This window comes from Mugil cephalus, chromosome 17, assembly GCF_022458985.1.
Source record: "Mugil cephalus isolate CIBA_MC_2020 chromosome 17, CIBA_Mcephalus_1.1, whole genome shotgun sequence".
Lineage (NCBI taxonomy): Eukaryota > Metazoa > Chordata > Actinopteri > Mugiliformes > Mugilidae > Mugil > Mugil cephalus.
This window is the reverse complement of record NC_061786.1, coordinates 21,054,474-21,072,739: the sequence shown is the minus strand read 5'-3', so window position 1 is coordinate 21,072,739 and position 18,266 is coordinate 21,054,474. Positions and strand designations below refer to the sequence as shown.

General features: G+C 45.0%; 1 protein-coding gene and 1 long non-coding RNA gene across 8 annotated transcripts in view; one reads left to right on the top strand and one right to left on the bottom strand.

Annotated features, from left to right (window-relative positions):
* Nucleotides 1-4,649: 4,649 nt before the first annotated feature.
* The window catches only part of LOC125023543, a 38,550-nt gene continuing 24,933 nt past the window's right edge, over nucleotides 4,650-18,266 (bottom strand). The window contains exon 3 of the long non-coding RNA XR_007114637.1: nucleotides 4,650-5,231. This is a non-coding gene — a long non-coding RNA (uncharacterized LOC125023543). The remainder of the gene's footprint in view (nucleotides 5,232-18,266) is intronic.
* fgfr3 (fibroblast growth factor receptor 3) overlaps nucleotides 8,177-18,266 on the top strand; it is a 69,639-nt gene continuing 59,549 nt past the window's right edge. For all 7 annotated transcript variants that reach the window (XM_047610877.1, XM_047610875.1, XM_047610873.1 and 4 more), the window contains exons 1-2: nucleotides 8,177-8,653; nucleotides 12,835-13,057. In XM_047610877.1, coding sequence (XP_047466833.1) covers nucleotides 12,916-13,057 — 142 coding nt within the window. In that variant the 5' untranslated portion in view covers nucleotides 8,177-8,653; nucleotides 12,835-12,915. The remainder of the gene's footprint in view (nucleotides 8,654-12,834; nucleotides 13,058-18,266) is intronic.

Here is an 18,266-nt window from a genome sequence, read left to right as displayed (position 1 = left end):
GCTTATATCTCCAATTCTTTCTGTATTTTCACTGTATGTATTTAACATATCATTTGAAGTCATAGTTTCAGTTCTTTCTGTATTGTTAATATGTAAAGAAAGAAAAACGACATTGCTCTCTAATCCTAATCAGATTAACGTCTCCAGTGTCTCCTCCTTGATTCCATAAAGTTTAATAATCTTTTTGTTTTTATTCACACTCTGCCAGTCAGAGGCCGAGGTTCATGTTGTTTTCTTCTCGCCTATTTAACCAAGATATCGCTTCAGGTTCAGGTCTGACAATTAGATAACGCTGCTGTGTTTGATCAGACTCAAGTGTTTAAGCCTGTGCTGATTTTTTATGTTTTTATTTTTTTTAAACCTCGTGGGGAAAGAAGTCTACCTGCTGAAAGTTGCCTCTTTTATCTGATTTTGCCTTTTTTGTTGTTTTGCTGCAGTGCAAACACAGACTGTTGGATTTATCTGAGAGTTTAGTTTTAATGTGAATGAATATGTATGGCATAGTGCATCTTTTGTTTACCCCATGTAAACAGCAGGTTTTCAGCGAGTTCTCCAGGAAGAGAAGGGAAGGGAAGGGAAGGGAAGGGAAGGGAAGGCAGGTCGGTAGAAAATTAAGAGAGCTGCTTTTTGACTCTTAGAGGCTTTTTGGGTGAGCGCAAACGCAAACACAGCTGAGGGCCTGTTTTGTTTGCTCTGTTGACTCTCTGTTTTACACCTCAGCTCATAATCAGAGCAGAAGGGAGGTAAAGCCGGGAGTTGGAAATGGAGACGGCCGGAGCGTGCCAAGGCCCCGGACGTGGAACAACCAGCCACTGTGTGCTGGGACAACAGAGAGGCGATTTAGCATCTCAGCCGGGTTTTCCAGCCAAACTAGCCGTGAATAGCAGCAAACAATCTTCAACGAACTTCTTTTAATTTACTCGGGGGGCCATAACAATGATTTTTTATTGGACCTTCAGATGCAGATAAGAGCATCCGTACCTCAACAGAGACCTGTAGGAATCTGCTGTATGATTTAAATGACTATTAGAGCATTTTAGAAATGAACTTATTAGCTTCGCTGCCAAGAGTTAGAAGAGAAAATTGTTCTGATATGTAGCAGGACATGGAACAAAGTCTGGAAACGCGGGCATGTAGTTGGCCAGGCGCTGTCTCTAAGCTGATAAAAGGCTTAACAGATGTCTACGGTGACACAACACGTGACTGAGGCTCTAGTTTTTGCAGCTTTGGCACAAATCCGTGTCTGCAGCCTTTCAGTCGACTTTCCACTGGAGTCAGATGCTGAAGATGTAACAATGAGAGAAAACCCTGCTGCTCATTTTCTATCTTCAGATAATCAGTGTTTTTGACCATTTACGTCACTCATTGAGCCACAATCCAATGAGTGGCAAAAACATGGTGAAATGTAGCAGTAAATACAGAGAGACCAGGAAAAATGTGGATTATCAGATCAAATTAAGGACAAATGGACTCGACAATGATCCATATGAGCTAGTACGGATTTGTAAAAGTGGATTAGCCTCAGTTTCAGTTAGTTTTAGGTCATTTCAGTTATGATAAAAGTAGATAAATAAAAGACCACAACACCAGGTTTCTGTGTCTGGATTCCAGTGGTTTCTTCTAATGCAGCGAAACATTTACTTCTCTTTTCTTTGGCAGATATCTGTAAAAATATATCTCTGACTGCTTTTCAAATCTGTTGGCTCAGTCAATCGCACAACAGCTTTATTTTTAATTAATTTTACAATCTAGATGCTTTCAAAGCATCTAAAAACTGTCACTTTTTGCCGCTCAGTGGCCGTAACCATGGAGACTTCTCTTGCTGTGATGTCATGTGCGTACCCCCTACGGTATGTGAATATAACTAAAACTGTCTCTTTAATAATTACAAAGGAGTTGCCTACCTTATGTCTTCGTCAGTCCATCGGCTCCCGCTCTGGACCTCGGTGCTACTTTGAAAGCGCAGCAGTGATTTACTCTCCTCGGTCTTTAGATGCAGCGTTCTGAGCAAACACCCGGGAGCTCGGAGTCAAGCTGTCGAAGCTGTTTTGCAACTTCGCCGACGGGCCGTCCTCTCTGGCGGTGAGGAAAACATCGAGCCCTCAGCGTGAAAATGACTTGCAGCTCGGTGGTCTTCGGCCCCGGTGTAATGGGAGCCGCCGCCAAACACTGGCTCACTTCTCCACCTTCACCTCCAAAAAAAAAAAAAAAAAAAAGCTCCCATTACCGAGGCCACTGCACCCGGCGGAGCCAGCGGGACAGTATAAACTGTGTGCTGGAACCCCGCGGAGCCTGAGCAGTGTGTTCGGCTCACCTCATGTTGTGCCTGATCTCATTTTGTTTTGATGTGTGTGTGCTCATCGCAATCTGTGGTTACCAGGGAGTCTCTGAACATGTCCCGCTCGCTGCTTTCTGGGGTTTTGTTGCACGAATCCAACACATTTGCAAATGAGACCGTGTTCAGATGCTCAAATTCTGAACTGTGCTGAGGAAAAATCTGACGGCCGCCGTAATTACTGTAGATTAATGGATTCACCTAACGAAGCTACAAATATTACAAATGAATATTAATTACATGGAGTGGAGTGTTCAGTGCATTCATGTATTAATGACTGTACAGTTATTAAGAAGACGTTGACTTTCTGTAGTGAAAGAATTTCATGGTTTGCAACAAGTCATTGCACAGAAAACAATGATGCAAACATTACAGCAAACTCAAAGAAAAGCCTTAAGGAAAAACACGACTGCAGTTTCTCAAATGTCCACTTGAGGGTTGCTGCGAAATGTGAGTCAATCTCCAAAATTGTTAAAACATCCAACATTTGTCATTTATGACAACTGGATAGGGGCACATTTTTACATACCTCACCCATCTGAATTAAATCAAGACTAAAGAAAATATACTAATACACACTCTCCTTCCCAGAGACCGTGAGTATTATTTCAAAACGCTGACTCTGACTGATGAGACTATATTCACCGACCCCCACACTCTCACTCACTGGATGGACAATTTCCACCAAAGGACGACACAGAGGGGACGAAGTCTGGTCTGTTTTTGTCAAGTGAAACTTCTCCTACAAAGATATTACAAGAAGTAAGAGGAACCACTGTGGAGGGTGAAGTAGTAAAGCTACTTCTGTTTGGACACCACTGAAACATACTGCTAACGTTGTGTTAGCTCGCTGTTAGCATTAGTATGTATCAAGAATCCTCCAAATAATGATTGACACAAAATTTAGTCTAACTCATAACGTTATCCAGGCTGAAAATGATTTTATCTATTAGATATCAAATGTGCGCTGCAAACAGAGCGTTGTTGATGAGTGCCTCACTCCAATCATTTCTTTTAATCGCGTTCAGCCAAAGACAACTACGACTGGCAGTGACTGGTATGCGATAAAACTAAGTCAGTGTTTTTTGTTTTTTTTCACAGCCAGATGATATTTTCACTGTTGACAGTGCCAGTGTTCGCCTCAAGCTTCCCTCTGTTTTGCCTCCAGCTACTGTTGTGACGTCACAGTGACGTAGTCCATGAAGAGGTCTATACATCATGAGAAGTCCTCATAGGCATTAACCACGCCCACTTCCAATTTCTGACCAATCACAGAATACAAGAAAAATCCTGCCTGGTTGATGTGACGAGAAAGAGCTGCAAGAACAAACTACCGTCCAGTTTCTCGCTTCTTGACGTGTATGTAAGCAATAGCCTTTAGCTGGGAATTAGGTGAAGCTCCACCAAGATGGCGACGTCCTGAGCTAACACACTGAGCTTCAAAACAGCTACCGTCCATGTCAAAATACAACCCATTCTTCCAAGAGAATGAATACACAGGGACATATTAATCCTAGAAAGTTAAAAGTAGAAGCTCCAAATATTCTTTTTACTGATGTCGCACACTTTTCAATTTTGGTTTTAATCCACTTTGGTTTGTGACGTCTAAAAAGTGAAATAGTATCTCTCGTCGCTGGTTGTGTAACACTGTACACGTGTGTTTGAATTGTAACTTGTTCCTGCATCAAAAGTGTGTTTGCCCCGTATCCATAACCACATAGAGACTAACACTGGCACAAGGAAAACATGCAAATCCACAACCCGTAAACAGGTTTTTCGAAAAGGAAAAAAATCTGCCACTATTTATACATCAGATCAAAACGTCACTATCAGTCACCTCATGACACACTGGATTCATCATGTGTCTCCCCCTCCTCCTGCCCCCTTGGTGGGAACCACTGCTACACAGCATGTTTGTGTTTGTGACAGCCACAGGAGACGCAGTGGGACAGTTGCTCTCTGGCTGGCGTGGTTTGTACCTGGGTCAGCGGGGCAGAGCAGAGAGCACCGTCCAGTCAAGTGTGAAGCGGCCTCGGTGATCGACTCCCTCCCTTTGTGCCGCGTCTGTCTGGCCACAATCTCTCGTTGTTAATGATTAGTCCTGCTGCTTTTGTCCCCCCCCCCCCCTCTCGCAGACAAAGCCTGTGCCGGTCAACAGACCCACACAGGCGGCGCGCAACTAGCGAAGAGAAAAAAAAAAAGCAGTCGACGTTACCAGCTCCTCGGGGGTTATCAGTGAAAATATGCACCACGCTAGCACCGGCCAAAAAAATCTGCTGAGAAGAAGAGGGAGGATTTATTGAGGTTTTTTTTTTTTTTTTTTTTTTTTTTTCTGGAAGTCCCAAGTCTTTGGATAATCACTCTAGGCTTTCTTGTTGTTGTTTAATTTTTAACTCCATTTTAAATGAAGAGGCTTCACCTTTCATCTCCTGCTGATCCGTTCCCTTTTGGGGGGGAGGGTGTAAGTGTGTGTGTGTGTGTGAGTTCATTAGAAGTGAGGGTGGTGTTGCGGGGGTTTTGTTTTTCCTACTAACGTGAGCAGTTGTGAAGAGCTGAGGAGTGTGTGTTGTGTGTGTTGTGTTGTGTGTGTTGTGTGTGTGTGAAGGGGTCATTTGGTCAGTTTGCCCATCAGTACTCGAGCTGTCTGACTGAGCATTCTCACCATCTGTATGACCTCTCCTCCTGACCGGCTGGCTTTTGTTCCCGAGCTCGCCGCCCTCCCACCGGCGTTTCTCACAGAGCGTCTCGGTCCGAGGGGTCGCCGAGCACCGGCCTTCGTCATCGGCCTTCGCCCTCCTCCTCCTCCTCCTCCTCCTCTTCTTCTTCTCCTCCTCACTTTAATGACGAAGTCGCTGTTTGACCGCTTGACTTTCCCATGATGTTGATGCAATATCACCTGTTGGTGATGAGACATTCTTGAAAGAGTGCAATGGATGGTTCACACACTTTGAGCTAGAGTTGCTATATAAAGACATATTAAGATTTGTAGCTTTACAGAAAATTAGTACGTATGTAAATCTGCATTTTGCATTTTACATTTTCAATTGATTTAAATCTCTTTGTAGAAAAAAACTCACATTCAGTCAATTAAATTTCCAAGTGACACTACGTGAATACGTTCTATAAGCTCTAGAAATAATGTTTATTGTAATTATTATATTTAAAACTTCATTCAGAAAAACAGTATATACATGTTGCACCTTTGTGCACATACCACCGCCCTTCAGATAACAATCACGACCAAGTAAAAAAAAAAGAGCAAAGACAACATAAATTTACACCTTTTCATTAAATTAAAATATGTCACATGTTAAAGGTAAAAGGTGAACATGACAGGAAATTAGCATCAATTAACAACATCCAAGAAATGAAAAACACCTTTGAACACCAACTTGAAAAATCCCAAAAAGGTGCACATTGAAAAGAAAAAAACAAGAAAAGAAACCTGAACAGGGAGAGTGGGGTCAAACCAAGGAGGCTTTTAAGTTGTTATCCTTTTCCAGCCTGAGAATGAAAGTTTCAAAAACATCTTGGACCACTCTGATCAGTTCTGAGTCCTTTGAACTGACTAAATATCAACTTTACTGGGCTGATGTTTGCTGAATGCAACCACAGAGTATAATTAGACCCATAGAAAAAGCTGTGTTTCTATCACAGACAGCCAAACCTTGTTTATTAAATCACTTTATTTATGATGTGTCGACGTGGACCGTCACAAATCCTCCACCTCTCCTGCACAAACGTGGCCGGATGACAGCGGCACACTCCCGAAGCCTCCTCACACTCACTTAGCAGAGGGGCCGTTTCGCTTTATGGCGTCATAAAGCTGCCTTTCCCAAAACGCGCTTTAAAGCGACGGCCGTAATTGGCGTGTTGTTTAAAGCGGAGTCGGGTGCCATCACCTCTGTCCTGACAGCGGTAATTAGCCCACGGCCTGCAGTATTAGGCACATTAAACGTGTGGCTAATGGTGATTTACTGTTCACAAAGCACACGCCGGGTTTGACTGGGCAAACATTGGTGTGGGCTGGAGGCTTTCTTGTCGCCTCGCCTTTAAAATGATGTACAGTTAATGTAACGACAAGACGAGAAACATTTTTGAATCAGCTGAGTACGGAAGCCTCGACCAAACCAGCCGTTCCACACAGGCCAGATTTATACACAAACCCAAGAAGAAGAAAATGCTGGAACTGAGCTTCTGCCCCGGAGGGCTGTGAAAATGTTTTCTTAGTAACGCTCAACACTATCAGCAATAACCCGCGGCTTCACACGAGAAAAAGACACGTTTCAGGGACTCCTGTGGAGGGAAACCTACCAGGAAAAAAAAAGGCATAACACTGTGACCACTGTGTAATAGTGTGTAGGTCCCAAAATCAGTTGTGTCTCGTGGTGTCTGGAAGAGTTTTTTCATCGTGCACTTTGAGAAAAAAGTCGAGAAAGTTGGGTTTAATTGATAATTAATGTTGAGAATATAAAATTGTATTGCTGAGGGATCATATTGGACTGTTGCATGTCCACAGTAGTTGTCACACACACTGTTGAATTGTCCGCCTGGGGAGGGACGTCATCTCCAAGGCTCAGGAGCAAGGTGAGCTAGGTGAGCGGTACATGTCTAAACACACTGTAACACACGACGTTATGAATAGCATCCACACAAATGCAAGATCAATGTTATTTACTTCTCCTGTCACTGGTCATAATGTTATGCCTGATTGTCAGTCCTGTCAGTGAATCAAGACTCAACACAGTCACCTAGAGGCCAACACATTTCTCTTTCTACCAGAAACCTCCCCGGGCCGTCTCCGGTCCCCTCGTGGCCCCCAAACCGCACATTGAGAGCCAGAGAGTGTAAAGCATTCAGACACAGTTCTAGTTTCATTCAGAACCTCGGGATTCTTTCTTCTATGTGTAACACCTCGCTTGATTGAGTTTTTTTTTTTTTTTTTTTTGAAACTCAAGAGAAGAGGAGAGGAGAGGTGGGAGGCGCTTGTTCGATCCGTCACTTGCTGCCTCCAGAGCGCCCAGAGGGGCGGCGCGCAGAAATGTGATCGCCCTCCCCCCGGCTGCCTCTGCTTTTCCCGGCGGCGAGCAGCCCGAGGAAGACAGAGGCAGCCTGGAGGCATCTCGAAGTACGGAGGGAGCGAAGTGCAGCGTGAAGTCCACGCGTGACACGCACACTATCACGGATGTGGCGGTTCAGCCTTCACAATAAAAGCCCGGTCTAGTCGCTCTGCGCAGGCAGGAACTCTTGATGACTTCATTTGAGCCAAAAGATTTATATTCTGTTGTTGCACTTATGGCCACACTTACTTTTACTTTCATGCATGTTTTATAATTTACACTCACAATCCACGTCTGATTTCGCATTCAGCTCATTGTATCTTAATATATTTGAGTAAAACTACTTAAATATATTATAAAACGTGGAGCAAAGCGTCCAAAGGGAGATGGAAAAGGTGATTATACAAAATGTAAAACCTAAGCCTTTGATTAAAAATGCAGGGAATTTATGTAAAACAAAACTCGCTCTGGTTAGTTTTTGGCAGCTGTAACTATTCAAATTAATTATGTGCAAAAAGTATTTAAACAATAAGAAACTAACGAAATCAAATATGAAAAGAACTTTCATACGTTTTTTCTTCAAATGCGTTGATTTCCTTTTCTTTTTTTTTGTTGTTTGTTTTAATTCATTCTCCCGAACACTGGAGTGAAATGCATTGCGTCACTGTCTCGGCACCAAGGATTTTATTTTGAAAGTAAAATCGGGAACCTCTCCCGCTTCTCTTCGGACTGACTTGACGGTGGCACCTTGCAACTCCTACTTCACATGCAGCAAGAGGAGGAGAGCCACCAGTCCGAGTTAGTTGATCCGAGGCGACGAGACACGAGAGTGGCATCCGCGCCGGAGAGAAGCGAGGAGCCTGGTACACCGCGTCCCGCCCGCCTCACCCAGCCTCACCCACGCTGCTCCGCGCTGGACAGGATGAACGAGACTCGGAGCTTTGGACATTTTGGACACCGCGGACAGCAGCGCGCAGTGGAGAACGGGATTTAGCGGAGAAGTTGGCTTTCGCAGCGGCTGTGGTGCCCGAGTCCAAGTCTCTCCGCCGTCAAGTCGTGAGAGGGATTTCTGACTTTTTTTTTTTCCCTGACTGTCGCCAAACTGCTCTCGATGCGCCACGACAAAGGATTTTAAAGTAGTTTTGTGGGGTTTTTTGTGAGCTTTATCGGAGATTTAAGGTTGCCTTACATTTAATGAATGCTTGGAGACGTCTGAAATCAGAAATCAGTGATTTTCTGTCAAAACGGGATACTTTGGGTAGGTACGAATTATTATTCTAATCATCATAATTCTCATTATTCTCATGCAAATCCTTCAGACTCGGAGGTACGAGCAAGCTCCACTTCCTTGTAGATGCGGGTCGGACAAGTTGGAGCTTTCAGTGTCAGTGATTCAGCCTTAAGCAACCGTGTAGCTCGGAGGAGTGGTGCGTACAGTGCGAGCGGAGCGTGGGATTGCAGGAGCAGCTCCGCAGCCGCGCCATCGCACAGGTGGCGCCGAGGCAGCGTCTCGTCCGTCTCCAGTCCGTGCGCAATCGGTGCGCCCTGGCCGGTGTCGTGCCCACAGAGGCGAAGCACGCAACCCGTGCGTATTTTTTATCGCCTTTGGTTTGGAGCAAGAGCGCAGACGGTTTCTATTATAGCTTCTATTAAATGCGGTCTGCTCTGTGTGTGGCGCAGGTTCGTGTCCATTAGTGGAATTACGCACGCTGTGAAAATAACCATATACATATTCGGGTTGGAAAATATGTCTTTTATTGGAATTAGCAGTTGGTCTAGTTTCCTTTAACGGGTTTTAGTGAAAATCAACTTGCTTTAAGATTAAATTTTTATTTTTCTCAATCTGAATATCTGTTGTTAAGTTTTAAATGAATATTCAGGTTTCTTGGAATCAGGAAAACCATGTGAAAGAAGCAGACACGTAGAAAATGAAGATAATGGAATTGAATTTACGCACGTTTAACCGAATTCTTTTCAGATGGATGCGCAAGGGAGGACTTGGAATTTAACTGGGAGGAATCAAACTTGCCATGCGCACCATTTTATCGTTAAAAACTCAGATACTGCCTTGCCATCATGTGTTCCTAAGGTGAACACGCCTTTTCTCTTTCCTCACTGCAACAGTGACGTCTTCCCAGGTTAGGAGCAGAAATATGAATTACGCATCAGCCTCTTTCGCGGAGCCGCGCTCCCTAATGCCTCTGATCATCTGTGAAGTTTCTCCAGAAAGCAGCAGATACATTTTTTTCCTCTCTCTCTCTTTCCTTTGAATGAACGAACTGTGCGGTTCTCTCCCATCAGCAGCAGATCAGTCATCCCCTCTTCAAACACACGCGCTTCAATGGGATTCAGATGGTGATTCTGGCCCCTCGGCTCAGCTTTGACTCGAGTCGTGTCGAGTCACAGACCGGAGAAAATTACCGGATTATTGCTTCTAACGAAGTAGGAGGTTGAAATGAGATTTGGGACTCGTATTGCATTAGCCGTATTAAATTTCGCCTCCACAAAACAAGCGTGCGGATGATAATAGCTGCGCTAATGCTGCAAATTAATTATATCTATTGACCCGAGAAATGACGCATGGCAGTTTGCTGCGTTTTCAATCAGAGCCGCGCTTCAGACACATTTTGGTTCCAAATGAGACTGTGATTGCCTCTTTTCATTACAGAAATTGGCCTGAAACTGTCTGTCTGGGTGTAGTTGTTTGGTCTCTTACTTCGTCCTGTTTATAAAAGGGAGAATGGGCCATTATTTGACTTTAATGTGGCTAATTTAGGGAGAAAACTGATCTCTTTCACACACAAACACAGCTTCACTGTCAAATTCCAACGATAAACACTTTGTGCGTTGTCATTAGTTCTAGAGTTTAGATTGGAAACTTCACCGGGCTTCGATTTAACCGTGTTAAACTACCTGAATAGCCGTACAGTGCAAATGTTTAAAAGAAAGTTCACAGAGGTTCAGCAGGACTCCATAATCTTTCCCTTTCCCATAATATTACTGTAAGTTTCATTATGTGCCTGAGGGAGACAAATGAGGATTTTCTAACACTTTAAGTTTCCACGCGTCTGCTGTAAAGTTCACGATATTCCTTCTCCGTGCTGTAATGTTTAAATCAGCCACAGAAGGATTTATTAGAGAAGAGCGTGTGTCCTGCAGAGGACGAATATCTGCGACGAGACGCTGCAGCTGCACGTCTTGAGTGTCAGCCCGAGGTGAGCGGAGTCCTGCGCTTTTCCACCTGGATTCACGCTGACAGCTCTTAAGCGCAGAGCTCTCTATTCCCCTCGGCCGATCGATATCTCCTCTCACCTGAGGGCGTTTGAACGGGCGCTCCGAAGAGAGACGAGGGTCGAGTGGCGGCGCAGAGGGGACGAGAGAAAAGGGAGGAAACTCGTGAGGTAATAGAGGAGGGAGGAAAAGCCTGAGATGGAAGGAGTTACCTTTACGCAGCGGCTGTTTGCACTTGAACTCTAATCCCCCCTCCTCTTTCCCGACATGACAAAGTCAATCCAGCCTGGCTGCTGATTCCCTGGGCTTAATAATTAAAGATTACCGACGCTCTGGAGAGGTGTGACTCGCATGTGACTGCGCCGCATTGATCTCCCTCGCTGAGGGGGAAGCGGGATGACAGGGATTTGAACCCCCCCAGTTGAAGCACTTTTCTGCCTCTGAGCTGTTACAATGTGCGGATAGTTGTGCATGATTAATGTTCATGTTTTATTCACAGCTGTGGTTGTTTCTCTTTCATGCTTTAAGAAAATATTAGCATGAAAACACTTTGGAGGCTTTGAACTGCTCGCTGGGTCCTGCTCTTCTTCTTCTTCTCATTCTTCTTAGAGGTTGTTAAATGAAATCAGAGAGCGTTAGCCGGTTGTGAGGCGCCTGAAGAGTTCATTTCCACTGAAGAAATCTTAATTCGTCGACCAATATTTAATAAGAAAACCAGTTACTCGAGAAGTGGCCTACATTACCTCCTCCTCCCCCTCTGTCATATTGTCAGTTTACTGCTCCCCGTCGTGTTGCAACACTTGGCTGCTCCTCAAATTCACGTTGTACACAAGGTAGTCTAAACTACTACATGACACCGGATTAGTCAGTCCCGAGCAGCCATTGTTCGCCGGTGTCTTCTCACAGGGCTCAACAAACTGTCAAGTCTAAACAGATCTGAACAGTCAACCAGAACCGACTCCGAAATAAATCCCCGTCTACACACCAGGAGCGGCCCTTTTTACTAAGCTGACATTCTTTTTTTATTTTTTTTTTTAAATGCGTGTGTGTTTTCTGTGCCAGATAAAACAAAGGCTTCGATTTAGAGAGACCTGCAATCAGCCACCTCCACGCCTGGAGAGCGAAGGCCTTATCGCGCCGTGTAAACAAACCGCCGCCGCGTGTAGGCGTCCCGCGCTACAGAAGGTGAGGATGGGCGGCCGGGTACGTAGCAGCGCGTGGGGACGGCTGCGGTGTTTGGATTGGGCCGTGCGCGCCCGTACGTCTGCGCTGCTGCTGCTGCTCTATCTGCAGAGGGTCGGCGCTTTCTGCGCTGGAGGCCGATAATGTGCAAACACGGCCGTGCGGTTTTGTGCTGGGCGAGGAAGGACTGGGCCACAGGTCCTCCGAGGGAAAGAAAAACAGCACTGTTAAGACTTGAGACAACACAACCTTTCTCTGGACTGGGTGTGTGCGCACACTATCTGTGTGTGTGTGTTATTCTGAAGATGGACGGGCCTGGTGAGGTTTAAGCTAACAGTGCACCTCGTACGGAGGTTTCTGCGTGAATTCCAGCTGCTCCCGTCTTAGGCAAACGGAGGTTCGGAGCGCTCCGCTGTCGCGCCTCTGTGGGCCTCCCCCCTCCACCTCCCCCCTTCCTCCCCGCTCCTCCCCCCCGCCAAGCCACAAGGCACGTTGGGCAACTGATACTGTAGACTTCGGCATTCGTCATCCCGCAGAAAGATGAGTAAATCCGTGTCAATTAGTTGCTAAACCACGCGGAAGAGTTTCTCAAGCAGAGAGAAGAGTCTCGGGCTCATTTAAGATCCTAAATAACGTGTGATGCTCATCTCGTTAACTAATCCCCCTTTTGCTGCAGATGACTGTTTAATGAACTCATAGTCCAGACTAGGTGAAGAGCTGTGTTGTCTTTTCCAACACCAGGATTCCTGTTTTCCCGTCTTAACGATCAGGCGCTCTGGGAAAGTTTCTGAGAAAAACTGCGAAGAGGGATTTCCCCCCTAATCCTTGAAATCTGTGCGGAATGTCAGGTCAGAATATCGTAACGTGCGCACGGACCCCAAGGCAAAACCTCATGCACTGTTATTTCAGACCGTTTTCTTTCTTATTCCTCCTCCTGCAGGGCCGCCTCGGCTAAATCGTTCACGATGAACAGTTTCTCCTCCAGCTCCTGATTTGTTTGTTCCTCTGTCTGTTGTTTTTTTCCAGGTCAGTGCCGGGGGGAGCCGTTGGACACTTTTCTCGCGGCGTCTGCGGCCGCCGTTCTGCTGGACAGCATGCGCACGGAGGATGTCGTCTGAGTTGGGCCTCGCTGCTCTGCGTCTCACCTCTTCGTCCAGAGGAATGACGGCTCTGTGGTGCTCGCTCTGGCTCTTTCTGCTCCTGCCTCTCAGCGTGGCTCCGGCCAGGCTGCCCACCGCTCAGCCCACAGGTAGGAGGAGGAGGACGGGGCGCGGGGGGGGGCAACATCAAACCATCAAACCACCAAACCGTGCTTTTATGTTCTGCTGGGATAACACTATTAATTGTTCGGTGCTCTGCTTGAGGCGCCTCAGCAAACTCTTGCAACATTTTGAAGCAATCAAGGTGTAACTGCTCTAGAGTTTTGGTGCCGCATACCTGTTTTTATCACCGGGTTACGTAAAGTCTAAGAGTAGAAACATCCTTTAAGGCGCCGTGGGCTTTTAAACGCGAGGGATCACGTGAATTGTGCAGGAGAGTAGAAATGCAGAAAAGCAACACGAGCTGTCATAAACAGGGATAAAAGAGGGAAACATTCCCGTCTGATACGAACTGCTCTGGCTTTTCTGTGTGTTCATCGCTTCAAATGAGGTTCGGCTGAAAAGAGGCGCGTTTCACGCGCGACGCGGCCTATTTTTATTTTTGTTTTATTTTATTTTATTTTTTTATTTTTACAAGGAGGATTTAATTGGACTCTTCTCGGTTCGCTGAGCCCGCCACGTTTTTTTTTTTTTTTTTTTTTTTCCCTCTTTGTTCTGGAGGCAGAGAAATACCCACAGATCAATCCAAAGTAAACGTCGACTGTGTTTGCTTTAATCTCCATATTGCGCAAAAAAAAAAGAACACAGCGCAGTAATCTTTGTCTGAGGCGTTAGCCAAGAGTTGTTTTCTTTTTCTTTCCTCCTCCCATACCCCCCCCGCCCCCCCCCTTTTTTTTTTTAATGTGAGACTTATTTAAAATGAGTCTTTGACACACTTTACACGCTACAGTGCATTAAGAAAGACGAGGCGCTTTCTGGAGAGGACCCAGCTGTCTTGTGCAAACTGAGATACCCTGTGTGTGTGTGTGTGTGTGTGTGCAGGAACATGACTTTTTTGTGTGTGTGTGTTCATGGCTATCGTCCAAATAAGTGAGGTCAGTGCAGGGATGTGAACTTTAAACTCAAGACGCAAATCAGAAAAGTGAGGGTTTTTTTCTGTCATCGTTCTTGGACATAAAATACTTGAGACTCCCCCCATCAATTAAAAATGTGTACATTTCCATTACACTCGTTGATTTCATTGATTTGATCCGTACGACCATCACACAGCATGATTCCTTCAACAGTCAGAGGCATAAAAGAGACTTCTGACAACAGTTTGACATGGACCTAAAAGATTGAAAACCTGCCTTAGGCTCTTCTGACACTCATCTCGGAAAAAGCCCCCACCTCATGTAAATCCCCTCTGTTAGAGTAGAAGCTTTGAGATCCCGTCTGCCTGATTGCCTTTCCTGCTGGGAGGCATCACACACACACTATCACGCTTGCTGTCTGTGTGTGTTGTGATTTTTTTTTTTTTTTTGTGTGAAACCCCTCGGGGTGACGGGTGTTCAGCCTGTGATCGCGGTGAACCTGCAGTCACAGGAAGGATATTGTTTCAGGTCGCTAATGTTTTGTCTTGTCGGGTTGTGACGGCTCATTATTTGACCCGAAGCAGAGGAGAGACGAGTTGTCCCAGGTCTCCCTCCAGGGTGTTTCAAACTGAGACGGTTCTCTGGAGTTTTAACTGATTCGTAAAGTGTTGTTTGTTCATTAGCAATATCAGTTTTGAATCTCTTAATATCGATTTTAATATTGGAAATTGATCATTTGGGTTAATATTGTTTTTTGACTCAATTTGTCCAATGAATTAACACTGTCATCGGATGTACATAATATAACATGTATTTTAGGCTGCATTTAATATTTCTCAGTGAATTATGTAGAATATGGCAAGATGATAATATCGCAATAACTTATCGTATCGTGACTCAAGTATCGCGATGCGTATCGTATCGTTAAGTCCTTTCCAATGCTGCTGAGAGTCTTTGACCACATTAGATGGTTGAGGATGTGGAGGAAGCAGGCAGGAGGTTTATACAGCAGTGTGAAAATACTTTTAAATTGGTTCATGCACCGCAAATGAGGGGGCAAAAAAAAACAAATACTCTCTTAAGACTTTTTGTTGCATATTCTCGTTCAAGCTGAGAAAATATACAGTTCATTTCTATTAGAGGTAAAGGTTGGAAGCTTTTTCAAGCAGCAACGGTAATTTGATATATTTAAACCACGCAGCTTTGGACGTTTTAGATGTTGAAAGAAAAAACAGAAGGAAGATGTTTTATAGACTCAAAAGGTAAATGTGAGGCTAAAGACGTTATAAAGACAAGGGACGCTACGATACCCTCATGCAGCGGTGCCCCCCCCCCCAGCAGAGACCTCCCCCCCCGACACACACATCCACAGATGGACGAGCTGTAGGTGTAAAATGACTGTCGTTTACTGGCAGATGGCACGATTTCCCCTCGGCCGCCGCAGCGCTGGCCACCGAGTTGTCACTTAGGTTTGCGTTTCCGTCCTTCCGTCCGCCCGTGTGCGGAGTCAGGTGTGTGTTTGTGTAGGTGTGTGTCTTTCAAGGACGCGGGCGCCCTTGAAAGTTTACAGCCTCTAAATATCAATCAGAAGTGTTTGGTTATAAGCCGAACAACTGCTGCTAATATCCTTAATTGGTAGGCGTTGTTTAAATGAGGGTGGACTTTAATTATTAAATTAAAAAAAAAAAAAATGTCTCGACGGAGATATTTCCCAGAATGCTTTGCAAACAGATCGCCGTTTATAAAACAGCCCAAAAAAGGACAGAACTGCCCTTTAGACGTCATGTAATGGAGCTAAAAAGAATAAATATCAAAGTTATTCGCCGGTCTGTGTTTATACGTGTGAGGTAAGGAGGCTCTGTGGCCTGTGTGTGTGTGTTTGTGTGTCTGCGTGCGCGTGTGTGTGTGTGTGTGTGTGAGTGAGTGAGGCGTAATTCCTTGTTTCCATTAAGTCCACCATAATGTTGTCTCAGCGCGCTGCGTTGTTTATTTCTCCAAAGCCTGGTGGCATTTCCAAATGAGAAAAAAAAAAAAAAAAAAAAAAAAAAAAAAAAAAAGTCTGAGAGGCCAATTGACTGATGTGAGAGACCGATGACAAAGAGCAGAGGCTGAGTGTGTGTTGTTATTCTTCTCCCCTCTGTGTTTACCCCCCCTGCCCCCCCACTCTCTCTATCGCTGCCCTGAACCCTGCGGAGCCCGGATGAAATATGTGGCTCCGACGTCTTCTGTGAAACGCACAAATTCAACACATTCAGTTTTGCCATTGCATCGGCTGGTGTGTGTGTGTGTGTGTGTGTGTGTGTGTGTGTGACTGTGTGTGTGTGTGTGTGTGTGAGAGTGTGTGTGTGAGTGTGTGACAGCAAAGCCTACGTGGAGTCTGCAGTTAAATGAATGTTATGTCTGTGGGAGCAGCGGTGTTTTATGAAAGGGAGTCGGCAGAAGAGGATGAGAAAGGAGAGAAAGAAATTAAAGGATACAAGGGAATGAATGCGTGTGTCATTTTATTTATTTATTTATTTTTTAAGAAAACAGTGTCTCTTGGTTTTTAACACACGTAACTGCAGCTCTGGACTGAGAGCAGACCCTGCATGCGTAAAAATCGCTTGGATCGGACTTTAGGTGGACTTAGTCCTGCCAGCTCCCCGGTGCACGGTCTGTGTAGCGTCCAATGAAGTCCATGTGTTCTAATACAAACATCTGAGGGTGAAGAAGAAGAAACGTCTTTATGCGCGAAGGATGGAGACAAAAAGACTGAAGAGCGTGTCTTTTGGATCGTGCATCGTGTCCAGCTCCACCCCTTAGCCCAGGGGTCGGCAAACCGCGGGTCTTTCGTTCCTCTGTTGCGGCGAGTGGTGCGGAGCAAGGACACTGATCAAAGCCGTGCACTTTTTCACGCTAACTAACTGCCTCAGGATAGCGGCAACTCGTCACTCATCAGTGAACGAGCGAGAGTTACACAACAACTGAATTACACTGAATGCCACACGACACTCACGGTTGTAACATCAACCAAAAACACTTAACTCCCACAGTGCATTGCAGCACATTTACTAGTTGCTGTCGAGTATTTAATTCAAATGTATTTTTATTTTAATGCGTTAGTTTTTTAAATATAATTCTAAATTTGAATTGCAGATGATCTTGTAACATTAAAATAAAATGTAGTAAATTTTTTTGTCGCTCAAAATATACGTCACAAGGTCCAGTCCGCTATTTATTGTACTTTTCGACCCCAGGTAAGACAACCACGGATAAATCCACGTTATGTATGCAAATGCAACACGCTATAGGCCGAGCATAGAGGTGAAAACGATCTTCATTTTAGATGTCAAAGGGGTTTTGTTGCTCCCAGTGTTTTCTTTTCTGTGGGAAACGGGTCCAAATGGCTCTTTGGGTGTTGAAGGTTGCCGACCCCTGTCCTGGCCTAAACCAAACATCCTGTTGTGTGCCACACGTGTGTGACTGATCATGTCGGTGTGGTTGGTTTTGCTTCATCCAGGGACTCATTAAATTTACAGTCTCCACTTCACAAACCGTCGCTCTCCTTCTCCTTCTTTACGTCCCTCCAGTGCACACTTTTAAAAACCTCTCCTCACGATGACAAAGTTCTCCTGAACTTTTGTGTGTGTGTGTGTGTGTGTGTGTGTGTGTGGACAGATGGTTTAAGTGCAGCTCCTCAGAGAAAACATCCAGCTGTGTGCTCGGCCCAGCTGTTCTCCAGCTCTTGCGTAAGAATTCTGTGTAAAAGCCCACTCTCTCTATAGAGACGTCGTCTTTTTGATTCATTCCGATGATTTCATCAGGATGTACACGATGTGTCTTTTAGGCTGCAGTCACAGCAGTCATGCATAGCTGTGAAGCTGCTTTAGCGTCCTTTTTAGCTCCTCCAGTTCTCCTGTACCCATTGGTCTGCGCTGTTTCATGTTAACCACTACTTTACCTTCCAATTATCCAGAGTTCCCTTCGTTCTGGCACAAATTTACTTAATATTTAAGAGCTTTTCTAGTTGGCTCCGCAAGTGCAAACTTTCTGCTGTCACTTACTGCAGGTGCATGTGGGCGCGATTAACCGACACCAGGTCTCATTAACCTGGCTGAATAAATGCACTCACATGTACACACGGTATGTAAATGTTTAACAGTAAACAGATGTATGCATAAATGATTGACAAACTAAGTACGAACTGTCAACCTGCAGGTCTGCAACAAACCAATGTGTTGTGAATCCGTCCTTTTAACGAGTGCAGAAAGCAAGTAAAAGCAAAGTTATTTGAGGTCTGGTCCTC